The sequence below is a fragment of the Epinephelus lanceolatus genome, chromosome 23 (genome assembly GCF_041903045.1).
Source record: "Epinephelus lanceolatus isolate andai-2023 chromosome 23, ASM4190304v1, whole genome shotgun sequence".
NCBI classification, from domain to species: domain Eukaryota; kingdom Metazoa; phylum Chordata; class Actinopteri; order Perciformes; family Serranidae; genus Epinephelus; species Epinephelus lanceolatus.
In genome coordinates this window covers 3,558,655-3,584,796 of record NC_135756.1, presented here as the reverse complement: position 1 = coordinate 3,584,796, position 26,142 = coordinate 3,558,655, and the positions used below count along the sequence as shown (strand labels likewise).

Here is a 26,142-nt window from a genome sequence, read left to right as displayed (position 1 = left end):
CAGAAATGTATTTATTAACAGGGCAATTGATGTTATTTTTTACCTGCTAAGATGAATAAATTTGACTTATCAATACCTGTGAATGTTTTTCTTTTTCTGGCATCAATGGGCTTCCATACAGGCTGATACTATTGATCAGTTGCTGCTCTGAAGCCTGTTAGACTCTTTCTGTCATGTAGTTTTCACACATGACCACTAAATAAATAAATAAATACAAACAAATAATAAATAAAAAAAGAATCACTCTGCTGGTTTCTCCCTGTTACCATAGCAACACCGGGGTATTTACACCAACATGCAGGCCCGACTGTCGCAAACTGCTCAGCAGCCAATTATGGGAAAAGGTTAGAGCCGCTTCCTGCTGCAGATTCCTCCAGTCAAAGTGAGAGCTGAGAAAAAACCCAGCATGAGTGTTTGATACCAGCAGCAGAATATAAAGCAAACACGCTGTTACATAACGTGATGCAGAGGATGTTTTAATGTATTGAGACCTCGCAGCGTCCATTGATTTAATTTCTAATAAGGTATATTAGAGTAAAATGAGTGTGAGGCGCGCTGTGGTGGGTCGTGCAGCTCGGTGCGGACCTGCTGCTGTGTTGTTGGGTGAGCTGGTGCTTTTGCAGATACTGTAGTGCCAACTGTGTTTTACAGTCTGTCTGCATTGCGTCGAAACCCCCCTCCTCTCCTCTTCCTCGCTCCCCTCACTCACTCACTCCCTCTATCCTAACCCCTCCCTCCCTCACTTCACTCACTTCTCCTTTTTCCTCTCTACATGAAATCCTGCAATATGCTTCCAAATTACCGGAGACACATCCTCTGTCTCGTGCGCCTCTGAGCGCGGGATCTAGTTTTTTTTTTCCGTTAAAGCCTCCGCGGGTTTTTTTCACCGTAGCAAAAGGAGAAAAAAAAGCATGAGCGCGGCTTTCTGCTGATGCTGCAGTGTCCAGTCTTCCCAGTTCTCCCCATCAGACTGGGAGCTTTATATCTTGTTTTTCTCTGCACCAGTCTCCGTCCTCTCCCTCCTTCATCTCCAGCATGATTTTACCAAATTGTCAGTCAGGATTTTTGCTGCTGAGCTGCGGTTTGAAGCCGTCTGAAGCCTCCTCCTCCTCCTCCTCCTCCTGCGGGCTGCTCCGATCGACGCTGAAAACCTACACCAAGAGGATACGGATGTTGACCAAGACAACATAGTCTATTAATTTTTCAGAGATACTGTAAAACGATATCAGTATTAAACCCAAGTGGGGAAAGGTGTGCGCTGGTGAGGACATTCCTTCCATCCGCTGCTCTCCAGCTCAGCTCAGGTACATTTTTATTCATCTTCTTAAAGCATATTTGACATTTAGAGGATATTTATTTGTTGATTTGAGTGTGTCAGATCTTTGTGTGACTGGACAGTAGTTGATGTGTGAGAGGAAACTGCAGGTCCTGATGTGCGCAGAGAGGAAGCGCAGCAGGATTGCAAACTTGAATACTGATGTATGCGGTAAAAATACAGCAAATGCAGCACAGGCTACTGTACCCTGCTGCATGGTGTTGTTCTCTCCTGCTGTTGGAGCAGATACAAACAGGATGTGAAGGGAGATCTATGTGCTTTGTGAGACCAGTTTGTTTCGCCCTCTGGCAGGTGACGAAGCATCGCTGAGAGAAAGATGTTCAGCTCGGAGATGATGATGATGATGGTGGTGGTGATGATGATGGAGAAGGAGGCTCTGCACAGCTCGCGGCCTCAGTAGAGGCTTCCTCACTTCGACCTGCTGTCCTTCACCTTCACGCCGCTTCCTCTTCCTGTCCTCCACCCGCCAGGAAGGATGACCGTGGTGTCCACAGAGAACATGGACGAGACCTCCACCCTGCCGGGACACCCGCAGGACCCCTACCCGCCCGACGACGACCACGACGACCACGACTGCTGCGAGCGGGTGGTCATCAACATCTCGGGGCTGCGCTTCGAGACCCAGCTAAAGACACTAGCCCAGTTCCCCGAGACTCTCCTCGGGAACCCCAAGAAGAGGATGCGCTACTTTGACCCTTTACGAAACGAGTATTTCTTCGACCGGAATCGCCCGAGTTTCGACGCCATCTTGTATTATTACCAGTCAGGGGGACGGCTAAGAAGACCGGTCAACGTGCCGCTGGATATGTTCTCAGAGGAGATAAAGTTTTATGAACTCGGCGCGGAGGCCATGGAGAAGTTTCGAGAGGATGAGGGATTTATCCGGGAGGAGGAGCGGCCCCTGCCAGAGAAGGAGTTCCAGCGGCAGATCTGGCTCCTCTTTGAGCATCCAGAGAGCTCAGGGCCCGCCCGGGGGATCGCCATCGTCTCGGTGATGGTTATTCTTATTTCAATAGTTATATTTTGTTTGGAGACATTACCAGAGTTGAAGGAGGATCCCAGCCAGCGGATGCGCCAGATCGGGAACACCACCGTGTTTTACAAAGCAAATGTCCTCACAGACCCTTTCTTCGTGGTGGAGACGCTCTGCATCATCTGGTTTTCTTTTGAGTTGATAGTCCGGTTTTTCGCCTGTCCCAGCAAGGCAGCATTCTTTAAAAACATGATGAACTCTATTGATATTGTGGCTATAATCCCATACTTCATCACACTTGGAACAGAGCTGGCCGACGACCAAGACAACAAGGAGGGGAAGGGAGGAGGGGAACAGGCCACATCTCTGGCTATTCTCAGGGTAATCCGTCTTGTGAGGGTGTTCAGGATCTTTAAACTGTCCCGACACTCAAAGGGGCTCCAGATTTTGGGGCAAACTCTAAAGGCGAGCATGAGGGAGCTGGGCTTGCTCATTTTCTTCCTCTTCATCGGTGTGATTTTGTTCTCCAGCGCTGTCTACTTTGCCGAGGCCGAGGAGAAGGAGTCGTTCTTCACCAGCATCCCGGATGCTTTCTGGTGGGCAGTAGTGTCCATGACCACTGTCGGCTATGGGGACATGTACCCCGTGACCATCGGGGGGAAGATCGTGGGCTCGCTGTGCGCCATTGCCGGAGTGTTGACCATCGCACTCCCGGTGCCTGTCATTGTGTCCAACTTCAACTACTTCTACCACCGGGAGACGGAGGGTGAGGAGCAGGCCCAGCTGCTCAATGTCAGCAACCAGAACTTGGCGTCGGACACCAACTCGAGCCGCCGCAGCTCCTCAGTAGTCAGCAAGTCGGAGTACATGGAGATAGATGAGGACATGAACAACAGCATCGATAACTTTAGGGAAGCGAACCTTAGGACTGCCAACTGCACGGCTCCCAGTCAGAACTGTGTGAACAAGGGGAAGCTGCTCACCGACGTGTGAGGCAGCGTCCGACGCACCAGTGTAAATATTGTAGAAATATCTGGATGCTTTATCTCCATTGGTGCATTTTATTCTTCTTTTGCATTGAATCATTCAAAACGTGTGTGAAGACTTTTCAGAGTTCAAGGCACACGTGGTAAATTTAAGATAGAAGCTCAGTTATTTCATGAAAACACAACGACAGACTTGTTTGGCAATAGCGCAGAGATCAGCAGGTGTCGGGAAACGTTTTTGATAAATTATTGACTCAATCTGTACCAGTTTGAAAGATGTTGGTGTTGATGAAGCAGAAAGAGTATTAAAAGACAACACTGCCGATATTTTGACCATTCCAAATTCACTAGCCTTTATCAGACAGGAAGTGTCTAACAAAAGACATTATGGTCGATATGAATGAGTTGCACTATGGGAAATGTAGGAACCAGTGCCCCGAATTTCAGTCTCTGTTGCACCAATTTTTACTATTCTTTTAAGATATGTCTTGAAAGTGCTCCTTTAATTGATTTTTTTACCCAGATGTGTGGACATGCATCAGGTTTAGGCTGCTAAAGCACAACATAATTATCTCTTATAGGTCTCTTAAATGTAATTTATAGAATTACACCTGGGTTAAGATGAATTTAGATGGAAAAAAATGTTTATATGGAGCTTTTAATGGCTACAGATTGATGCACAAGAGAGAAAGATGGGAGCAAATGAAGTCATGTGAGAGTAAGATTTAGTTTGAGGGAGGGCAAATTTATTTGTGTAGCACCTTTCAGCAACAGGATTAAAATAAAATGGAAGATAAAAGTAAATTGCAAGAAATGAAGACGCAATCCCAAAGTTAGCTCAGTGAAAGTCAGTTGCAAACAAAGGTTTGAGTTGACAATAGAAATTCAACATGACTAAGTGCACTGGAACATGAAGGCACAATTAATTTGACATTAATTTATCCAAAAATTTCCTCGACACCTTTTCGGCTTTGTGCAATAGACTCGACTAAAAAAACAAAACAAAGCCCAACTGAGATTTGAAGAACACGTTCATGGACGACACATTTCGAGTGGATTACAGTTGAAGTTCAGGCGTGTTTTTCCGCGGCACATCCAGGGACATTTTGGGAAACTCAACGCCAGATGTTGACGGATGTTTTTCAGGCACCTTATCAGAAACAAACAGGAAGTGTGCCGAGCCTTGTGGAGGATTATCTGCACTGCTGCTGCTGCTACAGGTCGGCTGGAGGTTCCCTGTATGATGCCATGCAACACTCCTTTATATAAACGCATGTGGAGACTTTCTTCTCTCTTATATCGGCATGCACAAGACGTTACCTCATTTTTATTTTTACATTTTTTTTTTCTTCCTGGACCCTCATCTTCTCCTCCTGGAATTTTTTCCCTCATTTGTTTTCACCAAAAGTGCACTGGCTATTTATTATTATTTATTTCAAAGCATTTACGTGTTGAATGTTGAAGCATTAAGGGAACAGGAACACTTCTTTTTTGAAGATCATGGCATGTCAAAATACTAAAGCATTATGGCCTAATTAGCTATGGTATAGCTATGTATACTCAATGCATGACTACAGTATTAAATTGCTTGCAGTTGTGGAGGGACCTCGGGAGCTGGGGGATGATGATGAGTCTCCTCATTATTGTCAAGCTAACGACAGGATACGGTGCATGACGGAGCAAACTGCCGGAGGGGACAAACCTGCTAAAAGAAAAAAAAAATAAAAATAAAATAAAAACAAGGCAAAAAAAAATCAGAAGAGACATATCCGACGATCTCTTTAAAAAAATGACACTTCAGAAATAACATCCTCCTTTTTCATTTATTTAAAGCTTTGATCTTGACGATGGAGTGCATGGGATCATTTTTATGTGATTTGTGACCCAACTTCTTTTCTCTCTTGCATTTGACTTTTAAACAGTTTGAAGAAGGAAAGCAGTAATATTTAACAAATTTCATAGATATATCTAAAATTAGTTTCTAGTGCCTTGAACCCCGTCTCATTTTAGAATTGACTAAAGTGCCTCCCGTTCCAATAGACAGCAAAGAGCTTACTATGTGCAGCTTATCTTCTCCTGCCATAAAGATGCACTACTCCCTGCACACCTGGAAAAGAAGAGGGTAATCGACTAACATGTTTCGATAAAGATATGAATATATTCCATATTCTGGGGCCAGATTACTGGGCCTGTGTAAAGTCACGCTTGTCCTGGTTGATGACACATGGCTGCAGTGCACAGTGAGTGAGATAGAGAAGTTAAAATATGGATTATTTGAACAAAAATTCAAGAGAAACTCTGGTCTTTTGTTGGTCAGACACCTGCAGGTGCATGAGTTTGACATCCTTAAAGGGACGTTCCAGTATTTTTCAACACATTCTCAAAATTGTGGCTGTTCTAACTGTGGGTCATACTGAAGAAGAAACTATATTTACATGCTTGTCTCTGAGTATGAACAGAAATAAAAACATAAATTACCCTCCTGGGTTAGCTGTAGAAACATTAGCTAACAAAGTAGAGATCTAGCCTACTTATGATTCAGTTTGTTGGCTAGTTGTTAGCACCAGGGATTAGCTATTAGTAGCTAACTGCATAGGTTTGGGGCAACTAAATGGCTAACCTAGCTAGCAAACCAATTAGCAAACTAGTGTGTCTCAAATTGCACACTTCTGTTAGTACACTTCAAAGTAGTACACTATGTAAAACACTACGTTCTTGCATGGTGCGATTATTTCAACAGTGTGGTCTCAAATCATGCACTGCCATTTTGCACTTACAAGAAGTGCCTCTTCTTCTTTGTCTTTTTTTTAAATGGCGAAACAGAGGAGAATTATCGCCAACATTTGACACCCACACTTGAACCAAACTTACACCACAATGTCAGCGTTGATTAACACGTGCTGCTGTATCTAGGAGTAGCTAGCAAATTCTAACAGTATCCAGCAGGCTAAGGGAAGCTTCCGCTATGTCACAAAGATGGTGACCCACTCAACTGTTTGTTTTTGAGTGTGACAGTAGTGCACTGCATTTTCCCATAGTATGCAGTGTGGGCGCATTTAGCGCACTTGTGCACTCAAAATATTAAGTGTTCAGTACAGAAGTATGCGATTTGAGACACACTGTTGGAGACAAATGCTGTGTTCAGTAGAAATCATAAGCTTGTGTTAATGACATTGGAAGTTGTGAAATCGTGTGTAAATATGGTCACTTCTCATGAGCACAATAAACAGGACCCCATTTGAATGCAGAAATTAGCATTACCAGGGATTAGCCATAATAAAGGCATAGAGTTGCATTTATGTGGCAACTAGACGGTTAACCAGCTAGCTGTCAGGTTAGCCAACAATCTATTTTTCATCTACACTTATCAAAACGTATTTATAAATTCATCGCCTACAAAGCACTTAACAGAGGTAAACAGATACTACAATTGTTACTGTTTGGATAAGCTAGTTAGCAACAGTAGCTAAATCAGGGAGCTAATCCTGCTGTACACATGTGACTGGTCGTGAGCAAGATTAAGGCATATAATAAGGCTCATTATTTTCAGTTTTGAAAAAAAAAAAATAATACAAATAACAGAGATACATTTGCAGTCAGGAATGTAGCCAAGTTTTTATAAATAATAAGATAAGTCCTACATGTGTTTTTTGAATGACGACTGTTTTTATAGCCTGGTTTCATTGATTTAACTTGCTTTCACTGAATCATTTGCAAACATTTTTTAAAGGCAACAAATTGTCTTGTTGTTGGAAGGATACAATTCTGTTGATATTTTATGTATTTTTCTTTTCGTCAACAGTCCCATGTGCACACACAAACCAACTATTCTAATTCCTCTAACCCACAATCCCACTGGTTGATACTGAACATGTAGTGCGTCACAAATATAGGAAATAGTGTATTTGTTGGGGACTATTTTCACCATTTGTGGCAGCAGGACAAGGTGTGTGGGGTTGAGTCAAAATAAACTACAGTGTGTGTGTTCATGGTAATGAAGGCAGATACATCCACTGTTGATTTGGGTCTGAACATGAAGAAAAATATATAATATCACCAGACTTATCCTGTAATGTAAATGTACAAAAATCCTCACAAGGCCTGAATTCCCACTGAAAGTGAAACACACTGACAGGTTGAAAAAACCTCCTGAGAACACTGAGGGCACGACCTCATTGTCTTTTAACGGCAGCTACGTCTCTGACTGCAGCAGGAAACATCTCAAAGGACTCTCGCAGATCTGCAGCACTGTCAGCAGCTCTCGTGCTGTTTCACTTTGTATCAGCTGCCACAGCCAGAGGAGCATGTTTACAACGTCCTCTGGCTGCTCCAAACACTGCCGTTTTCTGATTCCTGGGACCAAAACATGCTGCTGAACACTAGATCTGCTCCTCACAAAAGAAACAGACACCATCTGCTTTGAAAATCTGAAAACAATGAGCCTTACATGTCCGCCTAATGTGTCTCGCTGGGGTTGTTTTTAAGCATCTGACCTGCTGTATCTCCATCAGAGTGCTTCTCAACACCAGCACTGCAGTGTTTTCAGTGCTTGGTTGAGGCTTACATTGTCCAACATGTCCTCACATGAGGCTACAGATAATAGGGAGAAATTATGGGGGATATATGTGCTCAGTTGTGGATGTTGCTGTAGAGAGATAAAAGATGAACACGACCACAGTGGAAGCAGCCAGTGTTTCCTCTGCAGAGCAGCTGAACATTACCACAGGCATTAGTCACTCTGCATGCCAGCAAAATGGCGCTGCTGCTGCTGCTGTTTTGTTTTGAGGAGGGAGCACATGGCTGTGTGAGGAGAAGGATGTCTCTGCTGTGGTGCTTTCATGAGGACACAGTGTTAGAGGACAACACGAGGACTGATTGATGAATATGGATGATGTAAAAAGCGTCCAACAGAAAAGAGGAGTGTTGACTCAGTCTGATCTTGGCTTAAATGTCACCCTGCAGTTCCCTCCTCTTCACTGCTGACACTTTAAAACTAAACTGTGAAGAGACTCCCGGACAAAATTTGGGTAGTTTCGTGACCCTAGAATATAATTAGGAGGGTGTTAATCCCACAGATAATTAGAAGATTTAACACATTAAAACTGATACAGTACTTGTATTTCTTAGAGACAAACATCTGAGAAGTATCCAACCCAAATGCCAGAAAGAATGTTGGCATTGTATGTTTCCGCAAACTATGAATACATCATATACAACGTTTCATATATAGTCCCTGTCCCTGTATGGTTATGTTTAGGCACAAAACCCACTAGATTAGAGTTAGGAAATCTCCTGTTTTGGCTTAAAATACCTACTTTTGTTGCCACATACACGACCGGAAATGTCTGTAAATGTAAAAAAAAAAAAAAAAAAGAAACACCTGCTTTTGTCACCACATACACAGCTGGAAATGTCCCAGACTGTTGCTAAAATAATACCGGGTTTTGTTGCTTTAAACAATATTTGACGTGTCATGAACTGCCATTAAAAAGTACTGCTTTTTTGATACAAACACGTTTGGAAATGTTCCGACCTCTTGTTAACAAAATATCAGCTTTTGTTGCCACAAACATAACCGGACATGTCTCGAGCTACTGTTCAAAAATACCTGCTTTTGTCGCTACAAACAAGGCTGATAATTTCTTAAACTCTCTTTAAGAAATACTGGCCTTTGTTGTGACAAACAAGGACGGACATGTTCTGAACTCTCGTTAACAAATACCTGCTTTTGTCGCCACAAAAATGGCTGGAAATGTCCCAAAATCTCTTTAAAAAATAGCCGCTATTGTCACTACAAACAAGGCTCAACATGTCCCAAACCATTATTGAAAAATACAACAACCTTTGGTTGGTACAAACCAGACTGGACATGTCCCAAAATGACACTTTTGTTGTTGCAGTCGTGGCTGGAAATGCCTTGACCTCTTGTTAACAAAGTACCCGCTTTTGTCGTTACAGACACTGTTGGATATGTCCCAAACTGTCGTTAAAAAATACTTGTGTTTTTCTCCCCAACATACACAGTTGGAAATGTCCCAAATTTTTATTAAAAAATACCACTTTTGTTGCTGCAATCGTGGTTGGAAATGCCCCGGCCTCTTGTCAACAAATTAACTGCCTTTGTCATTTCAGACACAGTTGGACATGTCCCAAACTGTGGTTAAAAAATACCCTATTTTGTCAATAAAAACACAGTTGGACATGTCCCAAACTGTGGTGAAAAAATACCCTATTTTGTCAATAAAAACACAGTTGGACATGTCCCAAACTGTGGTCAAAAAATACCCTATTTAGTCAGTAGAAACACAGTTGGACATGTCCCAAACTGTGGTGAAAAAATACCCTATTTTGTCAATAAAAACACAGTTGGACATGTCCCAAATTGTGGTGAAAAAATACCCTATTTTGTCAATAAAAACACAGTTGGACATGTCACAAACTGTGGTCAAAAAATACCCTATTTAGTCAGTAGAAACACAGTTGGACATGTCCCAAACTGTGGTGAAAAAATACCAGATTTTGTCAATAAAAACACAGTTGGACATGTCCCAAACTGTGGTTAAAAAATACCAGATTTTGTCAATAAAAACACAGTTGGACATGTCCCAAACTGTGGTGAAAAAATACAAGATTTTGTCAATAAAAACACAGTTGGACATGTCCCAAACTGTGGTTAAAAAATATCCTATTTTGTCAATAAAAACACAGTTGGACATGTCCCAAACTGTGGTTAAAAAATACCAGATTTTGTCAATAAAAACACAGTTGGAAATGTCCCAAACTGTGGTTAAAAAATACCAGATTTTGTCAATAAAAACACAGTTGGACATGTCCCAAACTGTGGTTAAAAAATACCAGATTTTGTCAATAAAAACACAGTTGGACATGTCCCAAACTGTGGTCAAAAAATACCAGATTTTGTCAATAAAAACACAGTTGGACATGTCCCAAACTGGTCAAAAAATACCAGATTTTGTCAATAAAAACACAGTTGGACATGTCCCAAACTGTGGTTAAAAATACCCTATTTTGTCAATAAAAACACAGTTGGACATGTCCCAAACTGTGGTCAAAAAATACCAGATTTTGTCAATAAAAACACAGTTGGACATGTCCCAAACTGTGGTTAAAAATACCCTATTTTGTCAATAAAAACACAGTTGGACATGTCCCAAACTCTGGTTAAAAAATACCCTATTTTGTCAATAAAAACACAGTTGGACATGTCCCAAACTCTGGTTAAAAAATACCCTATTTTGTCAATAAAAACACAGTTGGACATGTCCCAAACCGTCATTGAAAAAATACAGTTTTTGTTGTCACAGACATGGTTGGAAATGTCCCAAACTGTTGTTAAAGAATACTCTACTATATATAGTCTACTCCTGTCTTGCTGCTTGGTAGCCGTTCAGATGTCATGCCATCCATTCTTCCTTCTCCTGATGAGAGACTCAGCTCATACACATGAAACGTACAAATGTATTTGTTCTTTGCAGAAACATACAATGCCACCACTTTTGTCTGGCGACTGGGCTGACCACATGACGAGTCTTGACTTAATGAGCAAGTGAAAATGACTGAATGCATCTCTGACACTTAGATGATTAAAGGATTTATCATCCAAATTCAGGCAGAAAAAAGCAGAATCTCTGTTAAGATGTTTTCAGTTTCAGGATTCAGACCCTCAAATGGAGGCATTTTTTTCTCGTAATGTGAGAGAAATCATTACAATCAACTCTTCAGAGTCGTCACTTCTCTCATGTCTCCATGTGACGTTGCTCAGTGTGGTTTCATACCACAGTATCCCCCAGTATTGTTGTCCTTAGTGTGACAGCTTATTCTGAGAGTGAAAAGGCCAAAACAGTTCTGCTGATGCCAAATAGTGAGAAACTGTGTATGATGTATCACACTGAGTGTCATTCAGGGACTATTTTGTTGAGTAGATATGTGCAGGTCGTTTGCAGTAAGAAGCGTGTCCTAATAAGGATCAACAGTGTTACATTGTCTTTGTCTGAAATCAACAGAAGCACAACAGAACTGCAACTTTTCGTCAAGCAGCTAAACAGCAGAGCCTCGTCTGAGTCAGTAGATTTGTTACATAAGAGTCTGCAGTTTTATGTTGTTGTTTTTTTCAACCAAACACTATGACAACTTATTTATTAATTTATTAAAGTGAAATCAGCTGCTGTGGGATTTGGTTTGGATAAAAAGTCTGCAGACTCATCAGCCAGTCTTAAACTCTTCCTTGCAACTTGGAGCTGAGTGTCATCAGAGTGGAGCTCTGTGTAAACTCAAAGCTCTGCTCATCCACCCACACAGCTGTTTTCACTTGCTTTACCTGATTAGACCTCTTCTGAGGACTGTGTGGGCGTGTACCCGTCGTGCTTGATTGACGGCTTGGACCAATCATGTTGATGCATTGAGTTTGGTGACTTCATGTTGATCCTAGCTCTCCTAGAGGCCGTTTACACGTTGCCGGCTATTTTCGTAAATGGACATTTCACCGTCTCCGTTTTCAAAAAGATCTTCGTTTACACTTACCCGTGTATATATATACAAGAGCATGCCAAACCTGTAGGTAGCAGTGTAATGAGAAGCTCAAGCCTTCCATGTATCCATTGTCACCATAGCAACATAGGTCGCACTTTTGACACAGGCGCAAGTTCCGGCGCATACTGTGACGTCGACTGCCTATAACTCCGTTTATCTCCGTTTATCTCAGTTTACATGCAAACGCGCAAAACGCGCAACTGGAGTTTTCCAAAATCTCCTTTAGAAAGACTTGTTTTCAGAGGAGAAATCTCCGTTTGCGTGTAAACGAAGGGCACAAACGAAGGAAGATGTCTCCGTTTATCAAAATCACCGTGTACGTGTAAACGGCCTCCTAGTTCTGCCAAACCTCACTCACAGCAGACGTCCAATCAGTCATCAGAATAAGTGAAAACACCTGTTTCTCTGACTTAGACACAGCTCCACCAAATCCCTGAAACTCATCAGAACAAAAACCTGACAGCTGGAGCTTATTAATCCAATTAATGGCTTTAATTCAGTACACAGCAGGTCGATAAACAGGCAGAAATATGACTCTTGGTCTGTTCAAAAAACTGACTCATCAGCAGCTGCTGCTCTGATCACCTGCAGTTTGATACAGTTTGACATGTGTGCTGGTTTGGGACTTTGTTAGGGGCCGTGCACATGCTGTGTCTTTAACCGCAAAGAAGACGTGAGGTGCTGGGCGCTACTCTCGTCTTTTCTGTGCCAACTTTCAAGGACACAGCGGCACGTTGTATCTGAGGTTGCTTAGCAACCTTAACAAGCACTGTATCACAGCCTATTTACCTGAAATCCTGAGTGCAGAGCTGATCTTCTTTATAAGTGTGTGAGGCCAACAATATCTTCTGTGGGACAGATGCTCTGAAACAATCAATTTCTTCTCCATATTTATCACAGACTGATATTAATGGAAGAAGGGAAAGATATCTGTCGGCTGTGACTGGTTGCTCCTCGTCACATGACATGCAGTGCGCACTGCTGAGCTCCAAAAGCTGAACTCAGTTTCTCCCATGGCGCAGCCGTCAAGCCCTGAAAAGTAGGTGCTTGGGAACGCGTACGCGCCACTCTGGTGTTTGAGTGCGCCTGCCACGCGTCTATATTGAAAACAATGAATTTGAGGGTGCAAAAAACATGGCATGTGTACAGCCTTTGGACATTACATCAAGTCTGAACACTGTACTATAACAGCCCAATCTTCTGCAAACCATGAAAGTGTCACATTTGCACGTTACTTTGTTGCTGATACGTTAAAACTTTAGGTTTCATCAACACTGTGGTTAACGTCTGGTTATGTTTAGGAACAAAAACCACTTGGTTATAGTTCTGAAAAGATCATGTTTTGGCTTAAAATACCCAGTTGTGGTGGCACTGCTCCTGCTGGAAAAGCACTGATTTCTTGGAAAAGCAAAAACACTTTTCATGCAACTAACCCAGCAGAAAAAAGCAGAGACTGGTTACTATAAAGCTGCTGGAAAAACAGCAATGTATCGCTAAAAATCAACTGGTTTTGTTGTTTGTAGGTTTCGAACAGTGGACTGCTGCTTGGCAGGCATTTTGCTGTGACAAGCCACTCACTACGTCACTTTAGAAACTTTGAAATGATACGTATGAAACGTGCAAATGCAACGTATTAATGGTTTGCAGAAACAGTTTCCTCTGGTTGATGATAAATCTGTAAGACTGACCCATGTTTATCAGCAGTGTGCCTCATATCATGACGATTTTATCGATCCTAAAGTGCTGTTTAAATCTGAGCTCTTGAAGTCCTGACAGATTATACACATGTATGTTTCATAATTTGTGCTTGCACATATTACTATCCTGCTCCATATCTCATTGAACAAGATAATAATTTGTGCATTATTTTTGTGCATAAAAGTAATTTTACGTACAAAAAAGGTTACCAGGATCATAGTTTGTTTTAATTTGTGCTTCCAAGGTGACAAACCCACATCATGTGAACATGAGCAGGTTTACTGTGTGCAGATCCTCGGCTCTGGCTCCATGTGTGCAGCAGCTGCGTGTCATCAACCAGGCAGATTAAGGCTCGTTTCAGAAACCGCTGTTGAAGGTGTGAAGAAAAACTCCCTTTAATTAACGTTTCAGTGAAAATGCATAAAAGCTATACGAAGGTGCTACGTGTTAAACATGCAGTCGGTCCGAGGGAGCAAAATTACAAACTTCACAACTTTTTATTTTTAAGAAGAAAATCACATAAAAAAGTATGTTTGAAATTAGTTCTATGAAGAAACAACATCAGGGTAGCTGGTAGTCTTGTGGTTTTAAATTCTGTTTGTTCATACTCGTAGTGTTTTTAGGCCAAAGTTTGAGACATATCTGCACCACGAAGGGACCAAATGAAGTTTTTTAGGTTTTTTTTTTAATATCATCAGAGCAGCTGAACAGACGGATGATAAACAATAGAAGTCTTTTCCAGACTGTGGCTCATTATGTCTGAAAAAAAAAAAAGTGACTCTGTGTTGTTATTTTTATCTTTTTTGTTTGATATGCAGTTAACACCTTTCCCTACAAATTAAAATCCATTTTTATATAGAAACATTTAATATGATTTAGTTTACAAGCTTCAAACTGCCAAGTCCAAAATTTAATTTCCAGATGATCACATGATTGATCTTCAGTCAGCTGCATATCAACAATTTCTGTTCCCAACAGGCTGTTTGGTTTAATTCTCTTATAATATTCTGTGACTGCTGACATAAGCCATCAATGCAGAGTTTCTCAACCTTCACAGGACATTTTTATGACTCATGTATTTGATTTATTTTTACCTAAAGCAGCATTAATTGTGGCGCTGCACAGATGGTGACAATTCTCTGTTGGTTTATGAGCTCATCACATATTATCATTTACCACACTTTTAATGTAAAAATATTGATACACACAGCTTTAAACTAAAATACTGCATGATTGTGATCCACTTGGAGGAACCTAAAGCAGATTACTAAATTATAAAATTTATTTTTTTCTCTGAATCTGTTGAGCAAAAGGAATTTATTTAAGTGACTATACTCATCATTTTCTCGTTTAGCAAACCAAATACTTCGATTTCTTAGAATCTAATTTTTTATTTTAATCTCAATTTTATTTTCTAGTTTTGTTTTTTTAAAGACTGTTGATCAGACAAAATAAGCCCTGTTTAACCTTTATAATGAGCATTATTGTCTTTAATTATTTTTGTTTTGTTTTTGTCTGTCTATCCATCCGATTTTTATGAATTTCTTTAACTTTGGCACAAACGTTCACTTTGACTCAAGGATGAAGTGATTAGATTTAAGGTCAAGGTCACTGTGACCTTGCATCCATCTCATTAAAAGTGTAAAAATTAAGTTTGAAAGCTTCATTCTTGACACTTGGAATAGTTATTAGAAGATTGTGTATGCTCAGTGTCCATTGACAGATTTAAGATTTTATGATTCATTAAACTTCCCATGGTCAAGAACGAGCTTTCATTTTCACTGAATTATTCATTTTCAGCTCCCAAAATTTGAGTAGGAATTCAACAACAACAACAACAACAACAAAATCTTAGATTACCAGCCTATAAATTATATTTCTGGTTACAAAAATAGATCAGTTAAACATTTAAAAATAAAGACAGTTCCACATTATCAGTTCCCAAAGTCCAATTTGATGTCTGAAAGCTATTTTTTGCTGCTCAGAAATCCCAGAGGAACTCACAGAGACGTGTCGAGCCGCGGTCCAGCTAAAAATAAACAGGTTGAGAAACTCTGCATTAGTTAATGTTTCACAAGTGTTCATAGGAATGTCTGAGATTTTAAAAGCTATGATACGAGTGGTGGTGGTGGTGGTGGTGGTGGTGGTGGTGGTGGTGATGATGATGATGATGATGATGATGTTGTAAAATATTTTTGAAAAGGAATTTCTGTGACAAGGTCATCATGTAGAGGTGAGACTGCAGACTGAGGTGCACGATCTCAACATTCAAACAAATTAATTCTGATCACATATTTTCGATCACACAGACGTTATTAATAACAGTGATATTACTACATTGTTTTCTCTTCAGAAAAGACATTAATGAGGTTGACTCAGTCATTTAGCGATACAGTACACGTGTTCCCTCGTGTGATAACTTCCAGTCATAAGCCAAAGTCCGACCGTGACAACTCAAAGCCCCAATGCTAAAGACTTCACTTAAAAGATAAAATAATAAACATACGCATTGACCCTCCACTGGGCCGAGATCCTCCCTGAACCCTGCAGTCGGAGAGACTGCACCATCATTTCTTTTTCTTTTTTTAAAAGAAGTATTTTTCACATGGGTTCTCGCTGCAGTATGCAACGTTTGTCATTTGTTGGTGAGGCATAGTCTGTAACCTATGCAAGGTTAGTCGACATTTCATGTCCATGATCTCATCATATTACAACAGTTTCAATAAATTTTGAAAGATATGAGTTCCGTTTGTTCATTATTGATGTGCAGCTTTTATTTAAATTCAACATATAAGTAGTTTTCTTTTAAATACTCACATATAGTGTTTGCAAACCATGAATACGTTACATTTGCACGTTTCACACACACCATATGAATGTTTCTAAAGTGACATGTGAGCTGACTTTGTCATCAGGAGGTGCAGAGGATGGTGGATGGCGGGACACCTAGGCCAGATGGGTGCCAAGCTGCAGACCACTGTTGAAGAGCAATGAACCACAGGGGACCGTTGCTGTTTTTACAGCAGGGATAGTGCCACAGAAAGCAAGTATCAGGCCAAAACATGATCTCCTAATCGTTACCAAGTGATTTTATCACCTAAACCTAACCACATGTTAACCAAAGTGTTGAGTGAGACAATTATATAAAAGCAGCACTAAAGAACAACCTGTTTACTGTGACCCATATTTACACATATTGTTGGGAGGCAAACTTCATTGGCTTCAGTAATTGACCTATGGCTAAGCCACGCCCCCCTGCACTCACTCGGACAAACTATCAACATTCAGTGAGCGGCACTATGGCAGGTGTCACAGTACACGGCATTTCACAGGAGGCAGTTGATGATTTTTGGAGACATAACGATCAGATGTCATTGAGAAGTAACCAAAAGGGCCTAAACTACGCATTGGAGGGATATATTCATCATTTTATTGTTGAGAAGGTCGATGAAAAGCTTAAATTACAAGCCAAAATTTACAGGTCACAGTGTACGCTTGTGAACCGCATCTGGTTGCCGTCACCATCAAAGACAACAAGTTAAAGTGCCACTGAAGTTAAGATTTTTGGCTCAGAATATGAGAAAAGGACAACGGCCTTTTTACCATCTTTACCAAGAGTGTCTCTCCGTTAGTTTGGTGCTACAGTATTTACACTGAATCATTCAGCATAACGTTTGCCAACCTTTGTTATCTCTGCCATTACAGATAAGTTAATGAAGCTAAGCTCCAGAAGTTAACGTTAGCTTAACTAGAGCCCTTTGGACAACAGCTAACAATGATGTACGATCACCAAAGTACAAAACTAGAACAAAATAGGCTAATGAACTCCCAGCAAACAAGGTGACATGATGAACAACGCAGCTAGGAGCTAACGTTAGGCTAACTTTAGCTAACGTTAGCTACAGATGTTAAAGATAACTTTATATTTCTTTCCAGCAAAGTGACAATATGTTGCCTCAAACACAATGTTGACTTACCTTAGAACAGATGTAGACATCATTGTTAATCTTATTCACGTTGAGTTGATGTTGTGGTCTAACGTTACCACACAACTTTATCCAAAGGAGACACTTTTCTCGGTTGAGATGTGGTTTAAAGTGTAAAAAATACACCTGGTCGCCCAGCCTCTCAGGATACCTTGTGTCAGAGTTGCATGTACCCCATGCACACCGTTTGACCATTTTTAAACTTCAAATCTCTGAAAAAGCTCATAAAACCGAACAAAACTGACTTTCTGTAATGCATTTCAATGGACGTCCAGGCAGAGAATGTCCCAGTGTATGGGAATGGCTATACGCACTGTGATTGGCTCATTGTGTTGAGGGCGGGACTTAGCCATGGGTCAATTATTATGGAAGGAGGAAATCTGGTGACTGTTAAGCACGCCCCCCCAGGACGTGCGCTGGGTTTGAGTTTTGGTGCAACTGCAACTGTTAACAGTCATATACGAGCTACTCTGTAGCTGTAATCTAAGACCTACTGCATGTGGTTGTATGGGTTGATGGAAGTATTGTTACTTTAACTTATTGGTACTTTTTTTTTTTTACCTTACTAATTGGCATTGAAATGGAAGTTGCAAACAGATATTTGGTTCAGAGGTCTAACAGAATCTTATTCCCCAACTTTCTATTTTTTCCCAGTGGGTTGATCACATGAGGTTGGTACAAGATCAACACGAGCAAAGTCAAACTGTGGGAGCAAACACATGTCAGAGCACTAACAGCAGAACGTTTAGGCGTGACCTCTCTAAAATAGTCCGGCATGTGAAGCAGCTCGGTGTCAGAACACGGTGAGCCTGAACAACATGAACATCACTGTGACCACAGAGAGACAGAGAAGGGTTAACAGCCAACACTGGAGCAGTTAAAGGAGCTACTGCAGTTATTTCATGGCTGCTGATGTGTTTAAAAAGTCAGTGAGGACAGTACTCACTGTACAGTCTCTAAATTGATCAAGACTTTTTGTTACTTTAACTGAAAAAAATTCCCCACTGTAACATGTTAAGGCCCTATCTATCTGTATGGACATGTGAAACAAGTGTTCGGCCTGGTCAAACCAGTGAATGATGGGACAATTTCAAGAGTGAGAATGTTAAAACAAGCTCCTTCATCCTTAAATTGGACAGAAATCAACAAGTGTTTTGAAAATGGCAGCATTAGCCTGTACACTTTACTACCTTGGTGATGATGTAGACTGCTGAGGACAGCTAAAGCGGGATTCATACTTGTGCGTCAGCTCTATGCAGAACCTATGCACGTGGCCTACGCCATCATGGGCATTTGTACTTGAACGGTGGTGTGTGTCACTCTGTAGTTACACCTCCAAAACACTAGTTGGCGGCAGGGATTCTGTGAAGTGCTGTAAGGTTTAGTTGATTCAAGACACATTTTCCCCACAAATACAACATGCTAGCATTATTAGCACAAGCCTATGGCATTTTACATTGTATGAATTAGCCTAGCAGCTAGCGGACTTTTCCTCTACTCCTATGAAGCCAGGGACAACAGCAACATTTAAGAAAAGTAACGTTACAAAATTAAGCTCCATTACAACTCACAAGGATCACTGAGAAAACAACTGTCTTATACTAAACATGTTTTCCAAACAAATGCAACATGCTAATGTAATTAGCACAAGCCTATGGCATTTTACATTGTATAAATTAGCCTAGCGACTAGCAGAGATTTCCTCTGCTCATATGAAGACAGGATAAATCACACACAAGACTTTAAATGCTATTTTTGTGGAGGCTTTATTGTCTTCACAATTTATTGTTTCGTATTTGTAAAATTACAGTAATTAAAAGCTTTTTTTCCACTGAGGGAAATGGTGTCAGCTTACAAAAAATGGACAGGAGGTCTGCGTTGCCGAGACATGTAGTTCCATTTCTGGGGAGGTGAACATCAGACTGCGGCGTGTAGAGTACAGCATAGGCTCTACGTTGAAGCAGAGCCTATGCTGTAGGTATGGCGTTGACTCGACGCAGATATAATATAAATAGTAATAAATAATAATAAATAATAATAAATGGCAAGTGTTCGGAGTAGTTCCAGTATGGACAGATCTATTTTGTAAAATGAAGGTTGTGTGGACAGAAATGTTTTTAAAACGGAGGGGAAAATTTTCCATTTTTAAAAATATCTGTAGCCTATACATAAAGACAAGGCCTAAAAATGCAACCCTTGGCGTATGTGCCTGACGCTGTCCATTAGTCATATATGTTGTTTTGGGAACCACTGGTAAACATTACATTCTGTCATTTAAATATGAGGACATGTTGAAAAGCAGAAAGACAGAAAACAAACAGGAAGCTGAGTTAAGGAAACAAAGTAAGAGGACAGACAGAATATATTTGGGCTGCAGTATAGACTGTATAAACTCTGCTCATGTGGAGCTGCTCTGTGGGCTGCAGTGAACCATCTGAGTCAGAGAGGAGAGCTATTCTTACTGAGCTAAGAATACAACTCGTCTGTAACAGCTCCAAAAAAACACGACCACAACCACACTGACTCTGAGCTGCATGCTGAGAGCCCTCATGCTGCATTATGATGGTACATTATAACCTCAGAGGTGTCCTCTAAAACATTTCCATACGAACTAATGTACACTCGGATCAGCTCTATGGCCGGCTGATGTAACACAGTGACTAATAACACGAGGCCTATAGGAGCGTCACGTACACTAAGATTTTACAGCAAAGGCTACCTGTCTCTTTTTATCCTGATCAAAAATTACCGCAAAATAATAACTGTGATAATGATAATAAACTTTATTTATGCAGCACCTTTTAAGACAAAGTTACAAAGTGCTTTACATGGTCGAAACAGGACTGCAGTGAAACACAATCAGACAATTAAGACAACAGAAATTAAAATGTAAAGACTTAAGATTACTGCCTTAAGGGTGTATACCTCTGTGACCAAGTTGCAGCTAGTTTACATCCATATCTGTGAAAACATTGACGCTTCACACACATTTTCCTCGACAGCACAGAAGATCTATACAATCAGCACAGTTTCAAGATTAGAGTCACTGATTCACTATCTGACCAAATGTCTCCCCTTCTGTTCCTGAGATATGACGATGAGTAATGGCCAGAAAAGTGTTTTATGCAAAATATTATGACGTCACAATGAAGCTGACCTTTGACCTTTATGATATAAAATGTCATCACTTCATCATTTTATCCTGTTTGATATTTGTGTGAAATTTTGTCATAATTAAGGCATTCATTCTTGAGTTATGGCCAAGAGCATGTATTGTGAGGTCACAGTGACCTTGACCTTTGACTACCAAATTCTAATTAATGGTCCAAGAAGCTGTTTGTGCCAAATTTGAAGGAAACTTCCTCAATGCCTTCTTGAGACAGATACTAGGTCACAGTGACCTTGACCTTCTACACCAAAATTCTAATCAGATCATCCTTGAGTCCAAGTAGATGTTTGTGCCCCATTTGAGGAAATTCCCTCGAGGTGATCTTGAAATCATTGACCACTAAAATGTAATCAGTTCAGTTCAATCACTTCATTGGCTCATTCAAGTGAGCATTTGTGCCAAATTTGTAAAAATTCCCTTAAGATATTGAGATATCATGCTCATGAAATGGGATGCACGCAAGGTCACAGTGACTTTGACCTTTGAACACCAAATTCTACTGTTTCTCTGTGACTTGTGTTTTTTTCCACTTCTCCCTGTATACAAATACTTTCAGAACGGGAAATTAATAATAACTGATTGAGTCTTGGTGGAGTATTTGACCACATAGTGGCATGATGGAGTGATGATTATTACACCTTTACAAGCGTTTTTAAGATATAACATTCATCTTTGTAGTAGTTAGGTGTATTTTTTCAGGTTTGATGGAGCGATGCTAACAGTTTCCCTCTACATCCAGTCTTTGTGCTAAGCTATGCTAAACACGCCTTGGACACCGATGAAACTGATATTCATCTAACGCTGATGAACAAATTTTCCCATAAATGTCAGACTGCTCCTTTAAACACTGAGCTCCATGTCTCCTCTGCAGAGGGGTAACAGTTACTCATCCACTCCATGTCTCCGCTGGATGTAAAATACTGTTGGTTTTTCCTGACACTAATTCCTACACTGTTTTTATAAGATGCTGTTTTTTTGTTGTTGTATGAATCACTCTGAGACCACTGCGGCGTACAGTAAACGGTTGTGTGTTGAAACAGAGAAGGGCTGTTTCTGTATATATGTATATATGGAGACAGAGAGAGGAAGCCTGGAGCAGAGTGCATGTTAGGTTAGTGTGGGTGGACGCAGAGGGAGATCCAGAGGAGAGAAAAAACAACAGAAACAAAGACAAATAGAAGGAAACAGGGAAGAGGAGGAGGAGACTAGCAGATACTGAGAGGATTGCTGTTTGAGGATAAAGTCAGAGATGGAGATGCAGGGATGGAAAAACATGGAGGGGTAGGGAGGAATGGAAAGTGTTCTGTATGGACGCTGGAAACCAGGCTGGTGTTACAGGTTTATTACAGCTGTGACAGGTCATGTATTTGTGCTGAACCATCACCATTATGTGGGGTCACGGTCAGGTGCACACAGCCGCACGAAATTAACATACACAACCAAAGTTCAAAAGGCACAAGCTGTGCCTGGATATTTCTCACCGCCATTAACAACGTTAAAGGGAAATTTCAGTTTATTTCAACCTGTCTCCTATCATCCTAAATTTGTTTCAAGTGACTAGTGACATAAAAATAATAGTTAGCATGTTAGCCGTTAGCCTAGATACAGCCGTAGCGTCAGACCTGTTAAAACGTAAGTGAACGGGCAACCTTCAAGTGCAAAGTTAGTCCACTAAACAAGCTTTTTTTCCACAAAGACCGCCTCATATCGTTAGGATAAATGTCAGAGAACATATAGAAAACAACATGTAAATGTGTTGTCTTACCTTACTGGTGTGCTGCCATGTTTGTTTACCATTTAGCTCTGCTTTCCAAAGCTAAAAAAACTAATAAAAAAGAGACGTCTGTAAAACTCTTGACAGGACACCTTGAACCAAACAAGGGCAACTATGACTCTTTCTATAATGAATTGCATTCCTCCATGGAGGTTTTATATTTGTAAAACTTTCCTAAAGCTCAGAAAAACAATTTAAAAATCTGTGACATCATCACAATTTAAAGTCTGGGAGCCGAGTGGAAACTTGTGGGCGGGGCCAGAAGGAGACACACTACTGCACACATTCACTGGGCCGTATACTGCGGAAGTAAACCGGAAACTAGAACCTTTTTTGGCGTATGTGCCAGGCAAACAATTCCATTGGACTGAATGAGCACCATCTTGGGGTCCAGTATCTAGATATTATTATACATATGGATAGCAACAAGCGTTACTTCCAAGGCCAAGAATTAGCATGTCATTAGCTGACAACACTTTTTTGTGGGGTTCCAGGTCATGTTAGAAACAGCCCTGTTCATGACAGGAACATCTACTGCGTGAAAGCCAAGGTGTGAAGAGTTTTGGCTAATGTTACAGTTTGGGCTAATGTTAGCGTTTAAGCTAACATTTGAGTGTAGGTTAACAGTAGCGGCTTTGTCATACTTTAGTGGAAGTTTATGCTTCAACAGCTCTGGCCAGCATTACGCAAAATAGTGATATGTTTACTGAATCAGTTCAACTCAATCAGTTGCTAGCGGGCTGGCTGGCTGAATAGATAGATGGGTGAGTGGATGGATGGATGGATGGTTGATGGATGGACGGATAGTTGATGGATGAATGGATGGATGGTTGATGGATGGATAGAGAGCCCTTTTCCCTCTGCAGTCCTCCTCTGGTTGTGTAACGTCCACTGGAGCAGAGTGCTGAGCTGCAGGCCGAGCTCTGCTCAATTATTGAGAGCCGCTCAGTCTCTCTATTGTTGAAGTGGAAATCTGCCAGCAGGCTGATCTCACTGAAACCTGAATCGCTGTGAATATACACAGTGCCATCACTGCTGCCTGCGTTTGGGAAAATTATTATTTTTCAAAAAGAAGACAAAAGGCCAAGAACGTCTCTGCAGTATCCTGAAGTGTGTCAGTGGTAGAACAGGTGTAGATAAAATTAGAGAACATCTGAGCTCAGTTTTCACTACGAGATTAAAGTCTGAAAGAATCGAGTGAGCCGACCAGATTTATTTTGGACCAATCAGACCAGCAACAACCCTTTGAGAAAAATAACGAAATATCCAGTGCTGTTTAAATGTGCAGATTCTGTGTGGTATGAAGGGAATTGAATTTTACATTAAGCTTAAAATCTGCTGTTTTTCCCAGGTGATGGAAACAGCTCAAGAGTTGAAGAGATTCTTTGTCCAAACCAAAAACAAACAAAATGAACTGAAATGGCAACAACAATCATTTACCTTCTCTGTTATATGGCGGCTGATCTCCCAAATCTCACTGTTTTCCCAATTGCTGTTCTTCTTCTTTGAGTCAGCAGCTAATTGCAAACAGCTGCTTTTTAAATCTCCCAGGGTGTAGTCGCCAACATAATCCATAACCAAAATGTCACAGTTCCCCATTGTCACATCTTTCTCGCTTTACATTTTACGCAGACCTTATTTCGGGGTTGTTACTACCTCCGTTCCCGGCTCAGAGGCAAGACAACTCTGTCCCTCCTTTCCACAGTGTACTTTGAATACAGAATGAACACAGAATTCTCCCTCGAATAGACTGGTGATTTCGTTGTCAGGCACCTGACCCGAAAAGCCACCTTTCGTGGTGGTATGATATGTCGCCAGATGGAACCTTTCACATTGTTATGATATGCTGGCGGCTGGCTGGATGGCATCTGTTGTGGCAGTATGATTCATGGACGGGCGGTGTCAATTTATGATGCAACCGGACGGCACCTGTCACGGAGATATGATGAGCTGCTGGATGGTGTCGGTCAGAAATGTTACTTGTATGGAAAGTCCTTTAGGATGGGTGACAGGTGTGATGGACAGATCCAACAAACCCCGGACTTTTACCAGCGAGTCTGGTGTTTGCTTCCAGTATAAATGTAGAGCCAAACCATGATGTTATTTTCCATACCTAACCACGTGCTTTTGTTGATGTCCCAGCGTTGGTAGCAGTGTCCTGGAATGTCAACAGCAGATGCAGGAGGATAGCTAGCGTGTGATATGTCGACGTGAAAGTCCACTGACAAAGGGTAGATATGTGAGTTGGAAAAGCGCATTAATTCAAATTATCTTCAGCTGATTTTCTAATAAATGTGTTTATTCAGATGGAATGGAAACTAAACAAATGAAGCTCTATGGCACAGAGGACAACGATATATCAGGCTTTGATACATATAAAAAACGTATGTTGGTTTGAATCTGTGCATAGGATTTAATGACAAGAAGTTAAATAGAGAATATCATCAGTTATTAAACGGAGCTTTTGACCAGAATACAATAAATCCTTTGCAGGGCGTCAGAGCTCCAACACACAGCTGAAAATCACTGACCTTGGAAAGCTGATGTATAATGTGGGTGCACCGTTGGCACAAGCTGCAAACACCCACTCGCATCCAGCCACATGCATCGTCTCTTTCTCTCTTATGCAGACATACAGACATGGCTAACCTAATAGCCCGGCTGTCTCCTCGAGTTTCATTTTCCACTGGAGCGTTCCAGCTCTTACCTGAGCCGACATCAATCTATTCAGGCAGAGAGGAGGAGAGCCGGGGGCGGCCGGGCAGAGCCGAGCCGGGCGTCTTCCTTCAACACAAAACTCCAGACAGCCTGAGAACAAACAGTTGGCTCATTGGGTTTCGTTTCTTCCTCTGTCTGCTGACACAGAGCTCTGAGCGCCAAGACCAGCGTCCATATGGGCTCACAGCGTGAAGTACAGACAGCATGAAGAGACCAGAACCTGCATTAATTCTGCTGTGTACTCCGCAGCAGTGAGAATGTTCACTCTATTAATCAGTGGGGGAATGAAACCTAGTACATTTACTCAAGTACTGTACTTAAATATATAATGCAGCAAACATTTCCACATGGCCTATGTTATATATATTTTACATTTTGTTTAGTTGTGTACTTACATTATCCCAAATGTTTCCAACAATGTTCAAACCTTCGATGAACATGATTTAATCACGTCAGATACAGGGAAGGTAACATTTCCCATGATTCCACGCTTCTTCACGACATTATCAAAGTCCGTCTTTTGTTATTGTTTTGATTGAGAGACCGCTAACAGCAGAAGTTACACACTGTGTGTTCAAGTGCAAAGTAGTTATTCTTTACTTGAGTAATTCTGTTTTCCACTACTTTATAGGACCAAATAGACTATATGACCTCTCGCTAAGCCCCACCTGCGTCACAGTCCGTCAAGCTGCAGTAAGCATGGAGCCCACACTGTGTCTAAATGCACTCCCTGAAGAAATATGATCATATTTTTGGACAAATGAAAGAGTGATTCCAGAGAGAAGCAGACAGAGGGGTCTACAGTCCAGGGCTGGTTCCAAAAAAGTACTGGAGGTACATCTTAGATCAGAGGTGGTGCACATGCCCGGCACGCTACTCAACACTAAATTATGCATTTTCCAGTCATTTCAAGTGGGATGATACCAGCCAAGCAAGAATACTTAAAGTGTCT

General features: G+C 41.1%; 1 protein-coding gene and 1 long non-coding RNA gene across 2 annotated transcripts; one reads left to right on the top strand and one right to left on the bottom strand.

Moving 5' to 3' along the window:
• Positions 1-355: 355 nt before the first annotated feature.
• On the top strand, positions 356-8,501 carry kcna1b (potassium voltage-gated channel, shaker-related subfamily, member 1b). Its single transcript, XM_033615092.2, has 2 exons — positions 356-1,304; positions 1,628-8,501. The coding sequence occupies exon 2, from the start codon at positions 1,812-1,814 to the stop codon at positions 3,300-3,302; it is 1,491 nt and encodes a 496-aa protein (XP_033470983.1). The 5' UTR covers positions 356-1,304; positions 1,628-1,811; the 3' UTR covers positions 3,303-8,501.
• A 15,164-nt stretch (positions 8,502-23,665) lies between these two features.
• LOC144461793 (uncharacterized) lies at positions 23,666-25,293 on the bottom strand. Its single transcript, XR_013490423.1, has 2 exons — positions 25,004-25,293; positions 23,666-24,693 (listed from the first exon to the last, which is right to left on the bottom strand). It is a non-coding gene; the product is annotated as an uncharacterized LOC144461793 (long non-coding RNA).
• Positions 25,294-26,142: the final 849 nt, after the last annotated feature.

What these genes read in the sequence shown, in the direction of transcription:
- kcna1b (XM_033615092.2), top strand. Translation starts at nt 1,812, where the DNA reads ATGACCGTGGTGTCCACAGAGAACATGGACGAGACCTCCACCCTGCCG.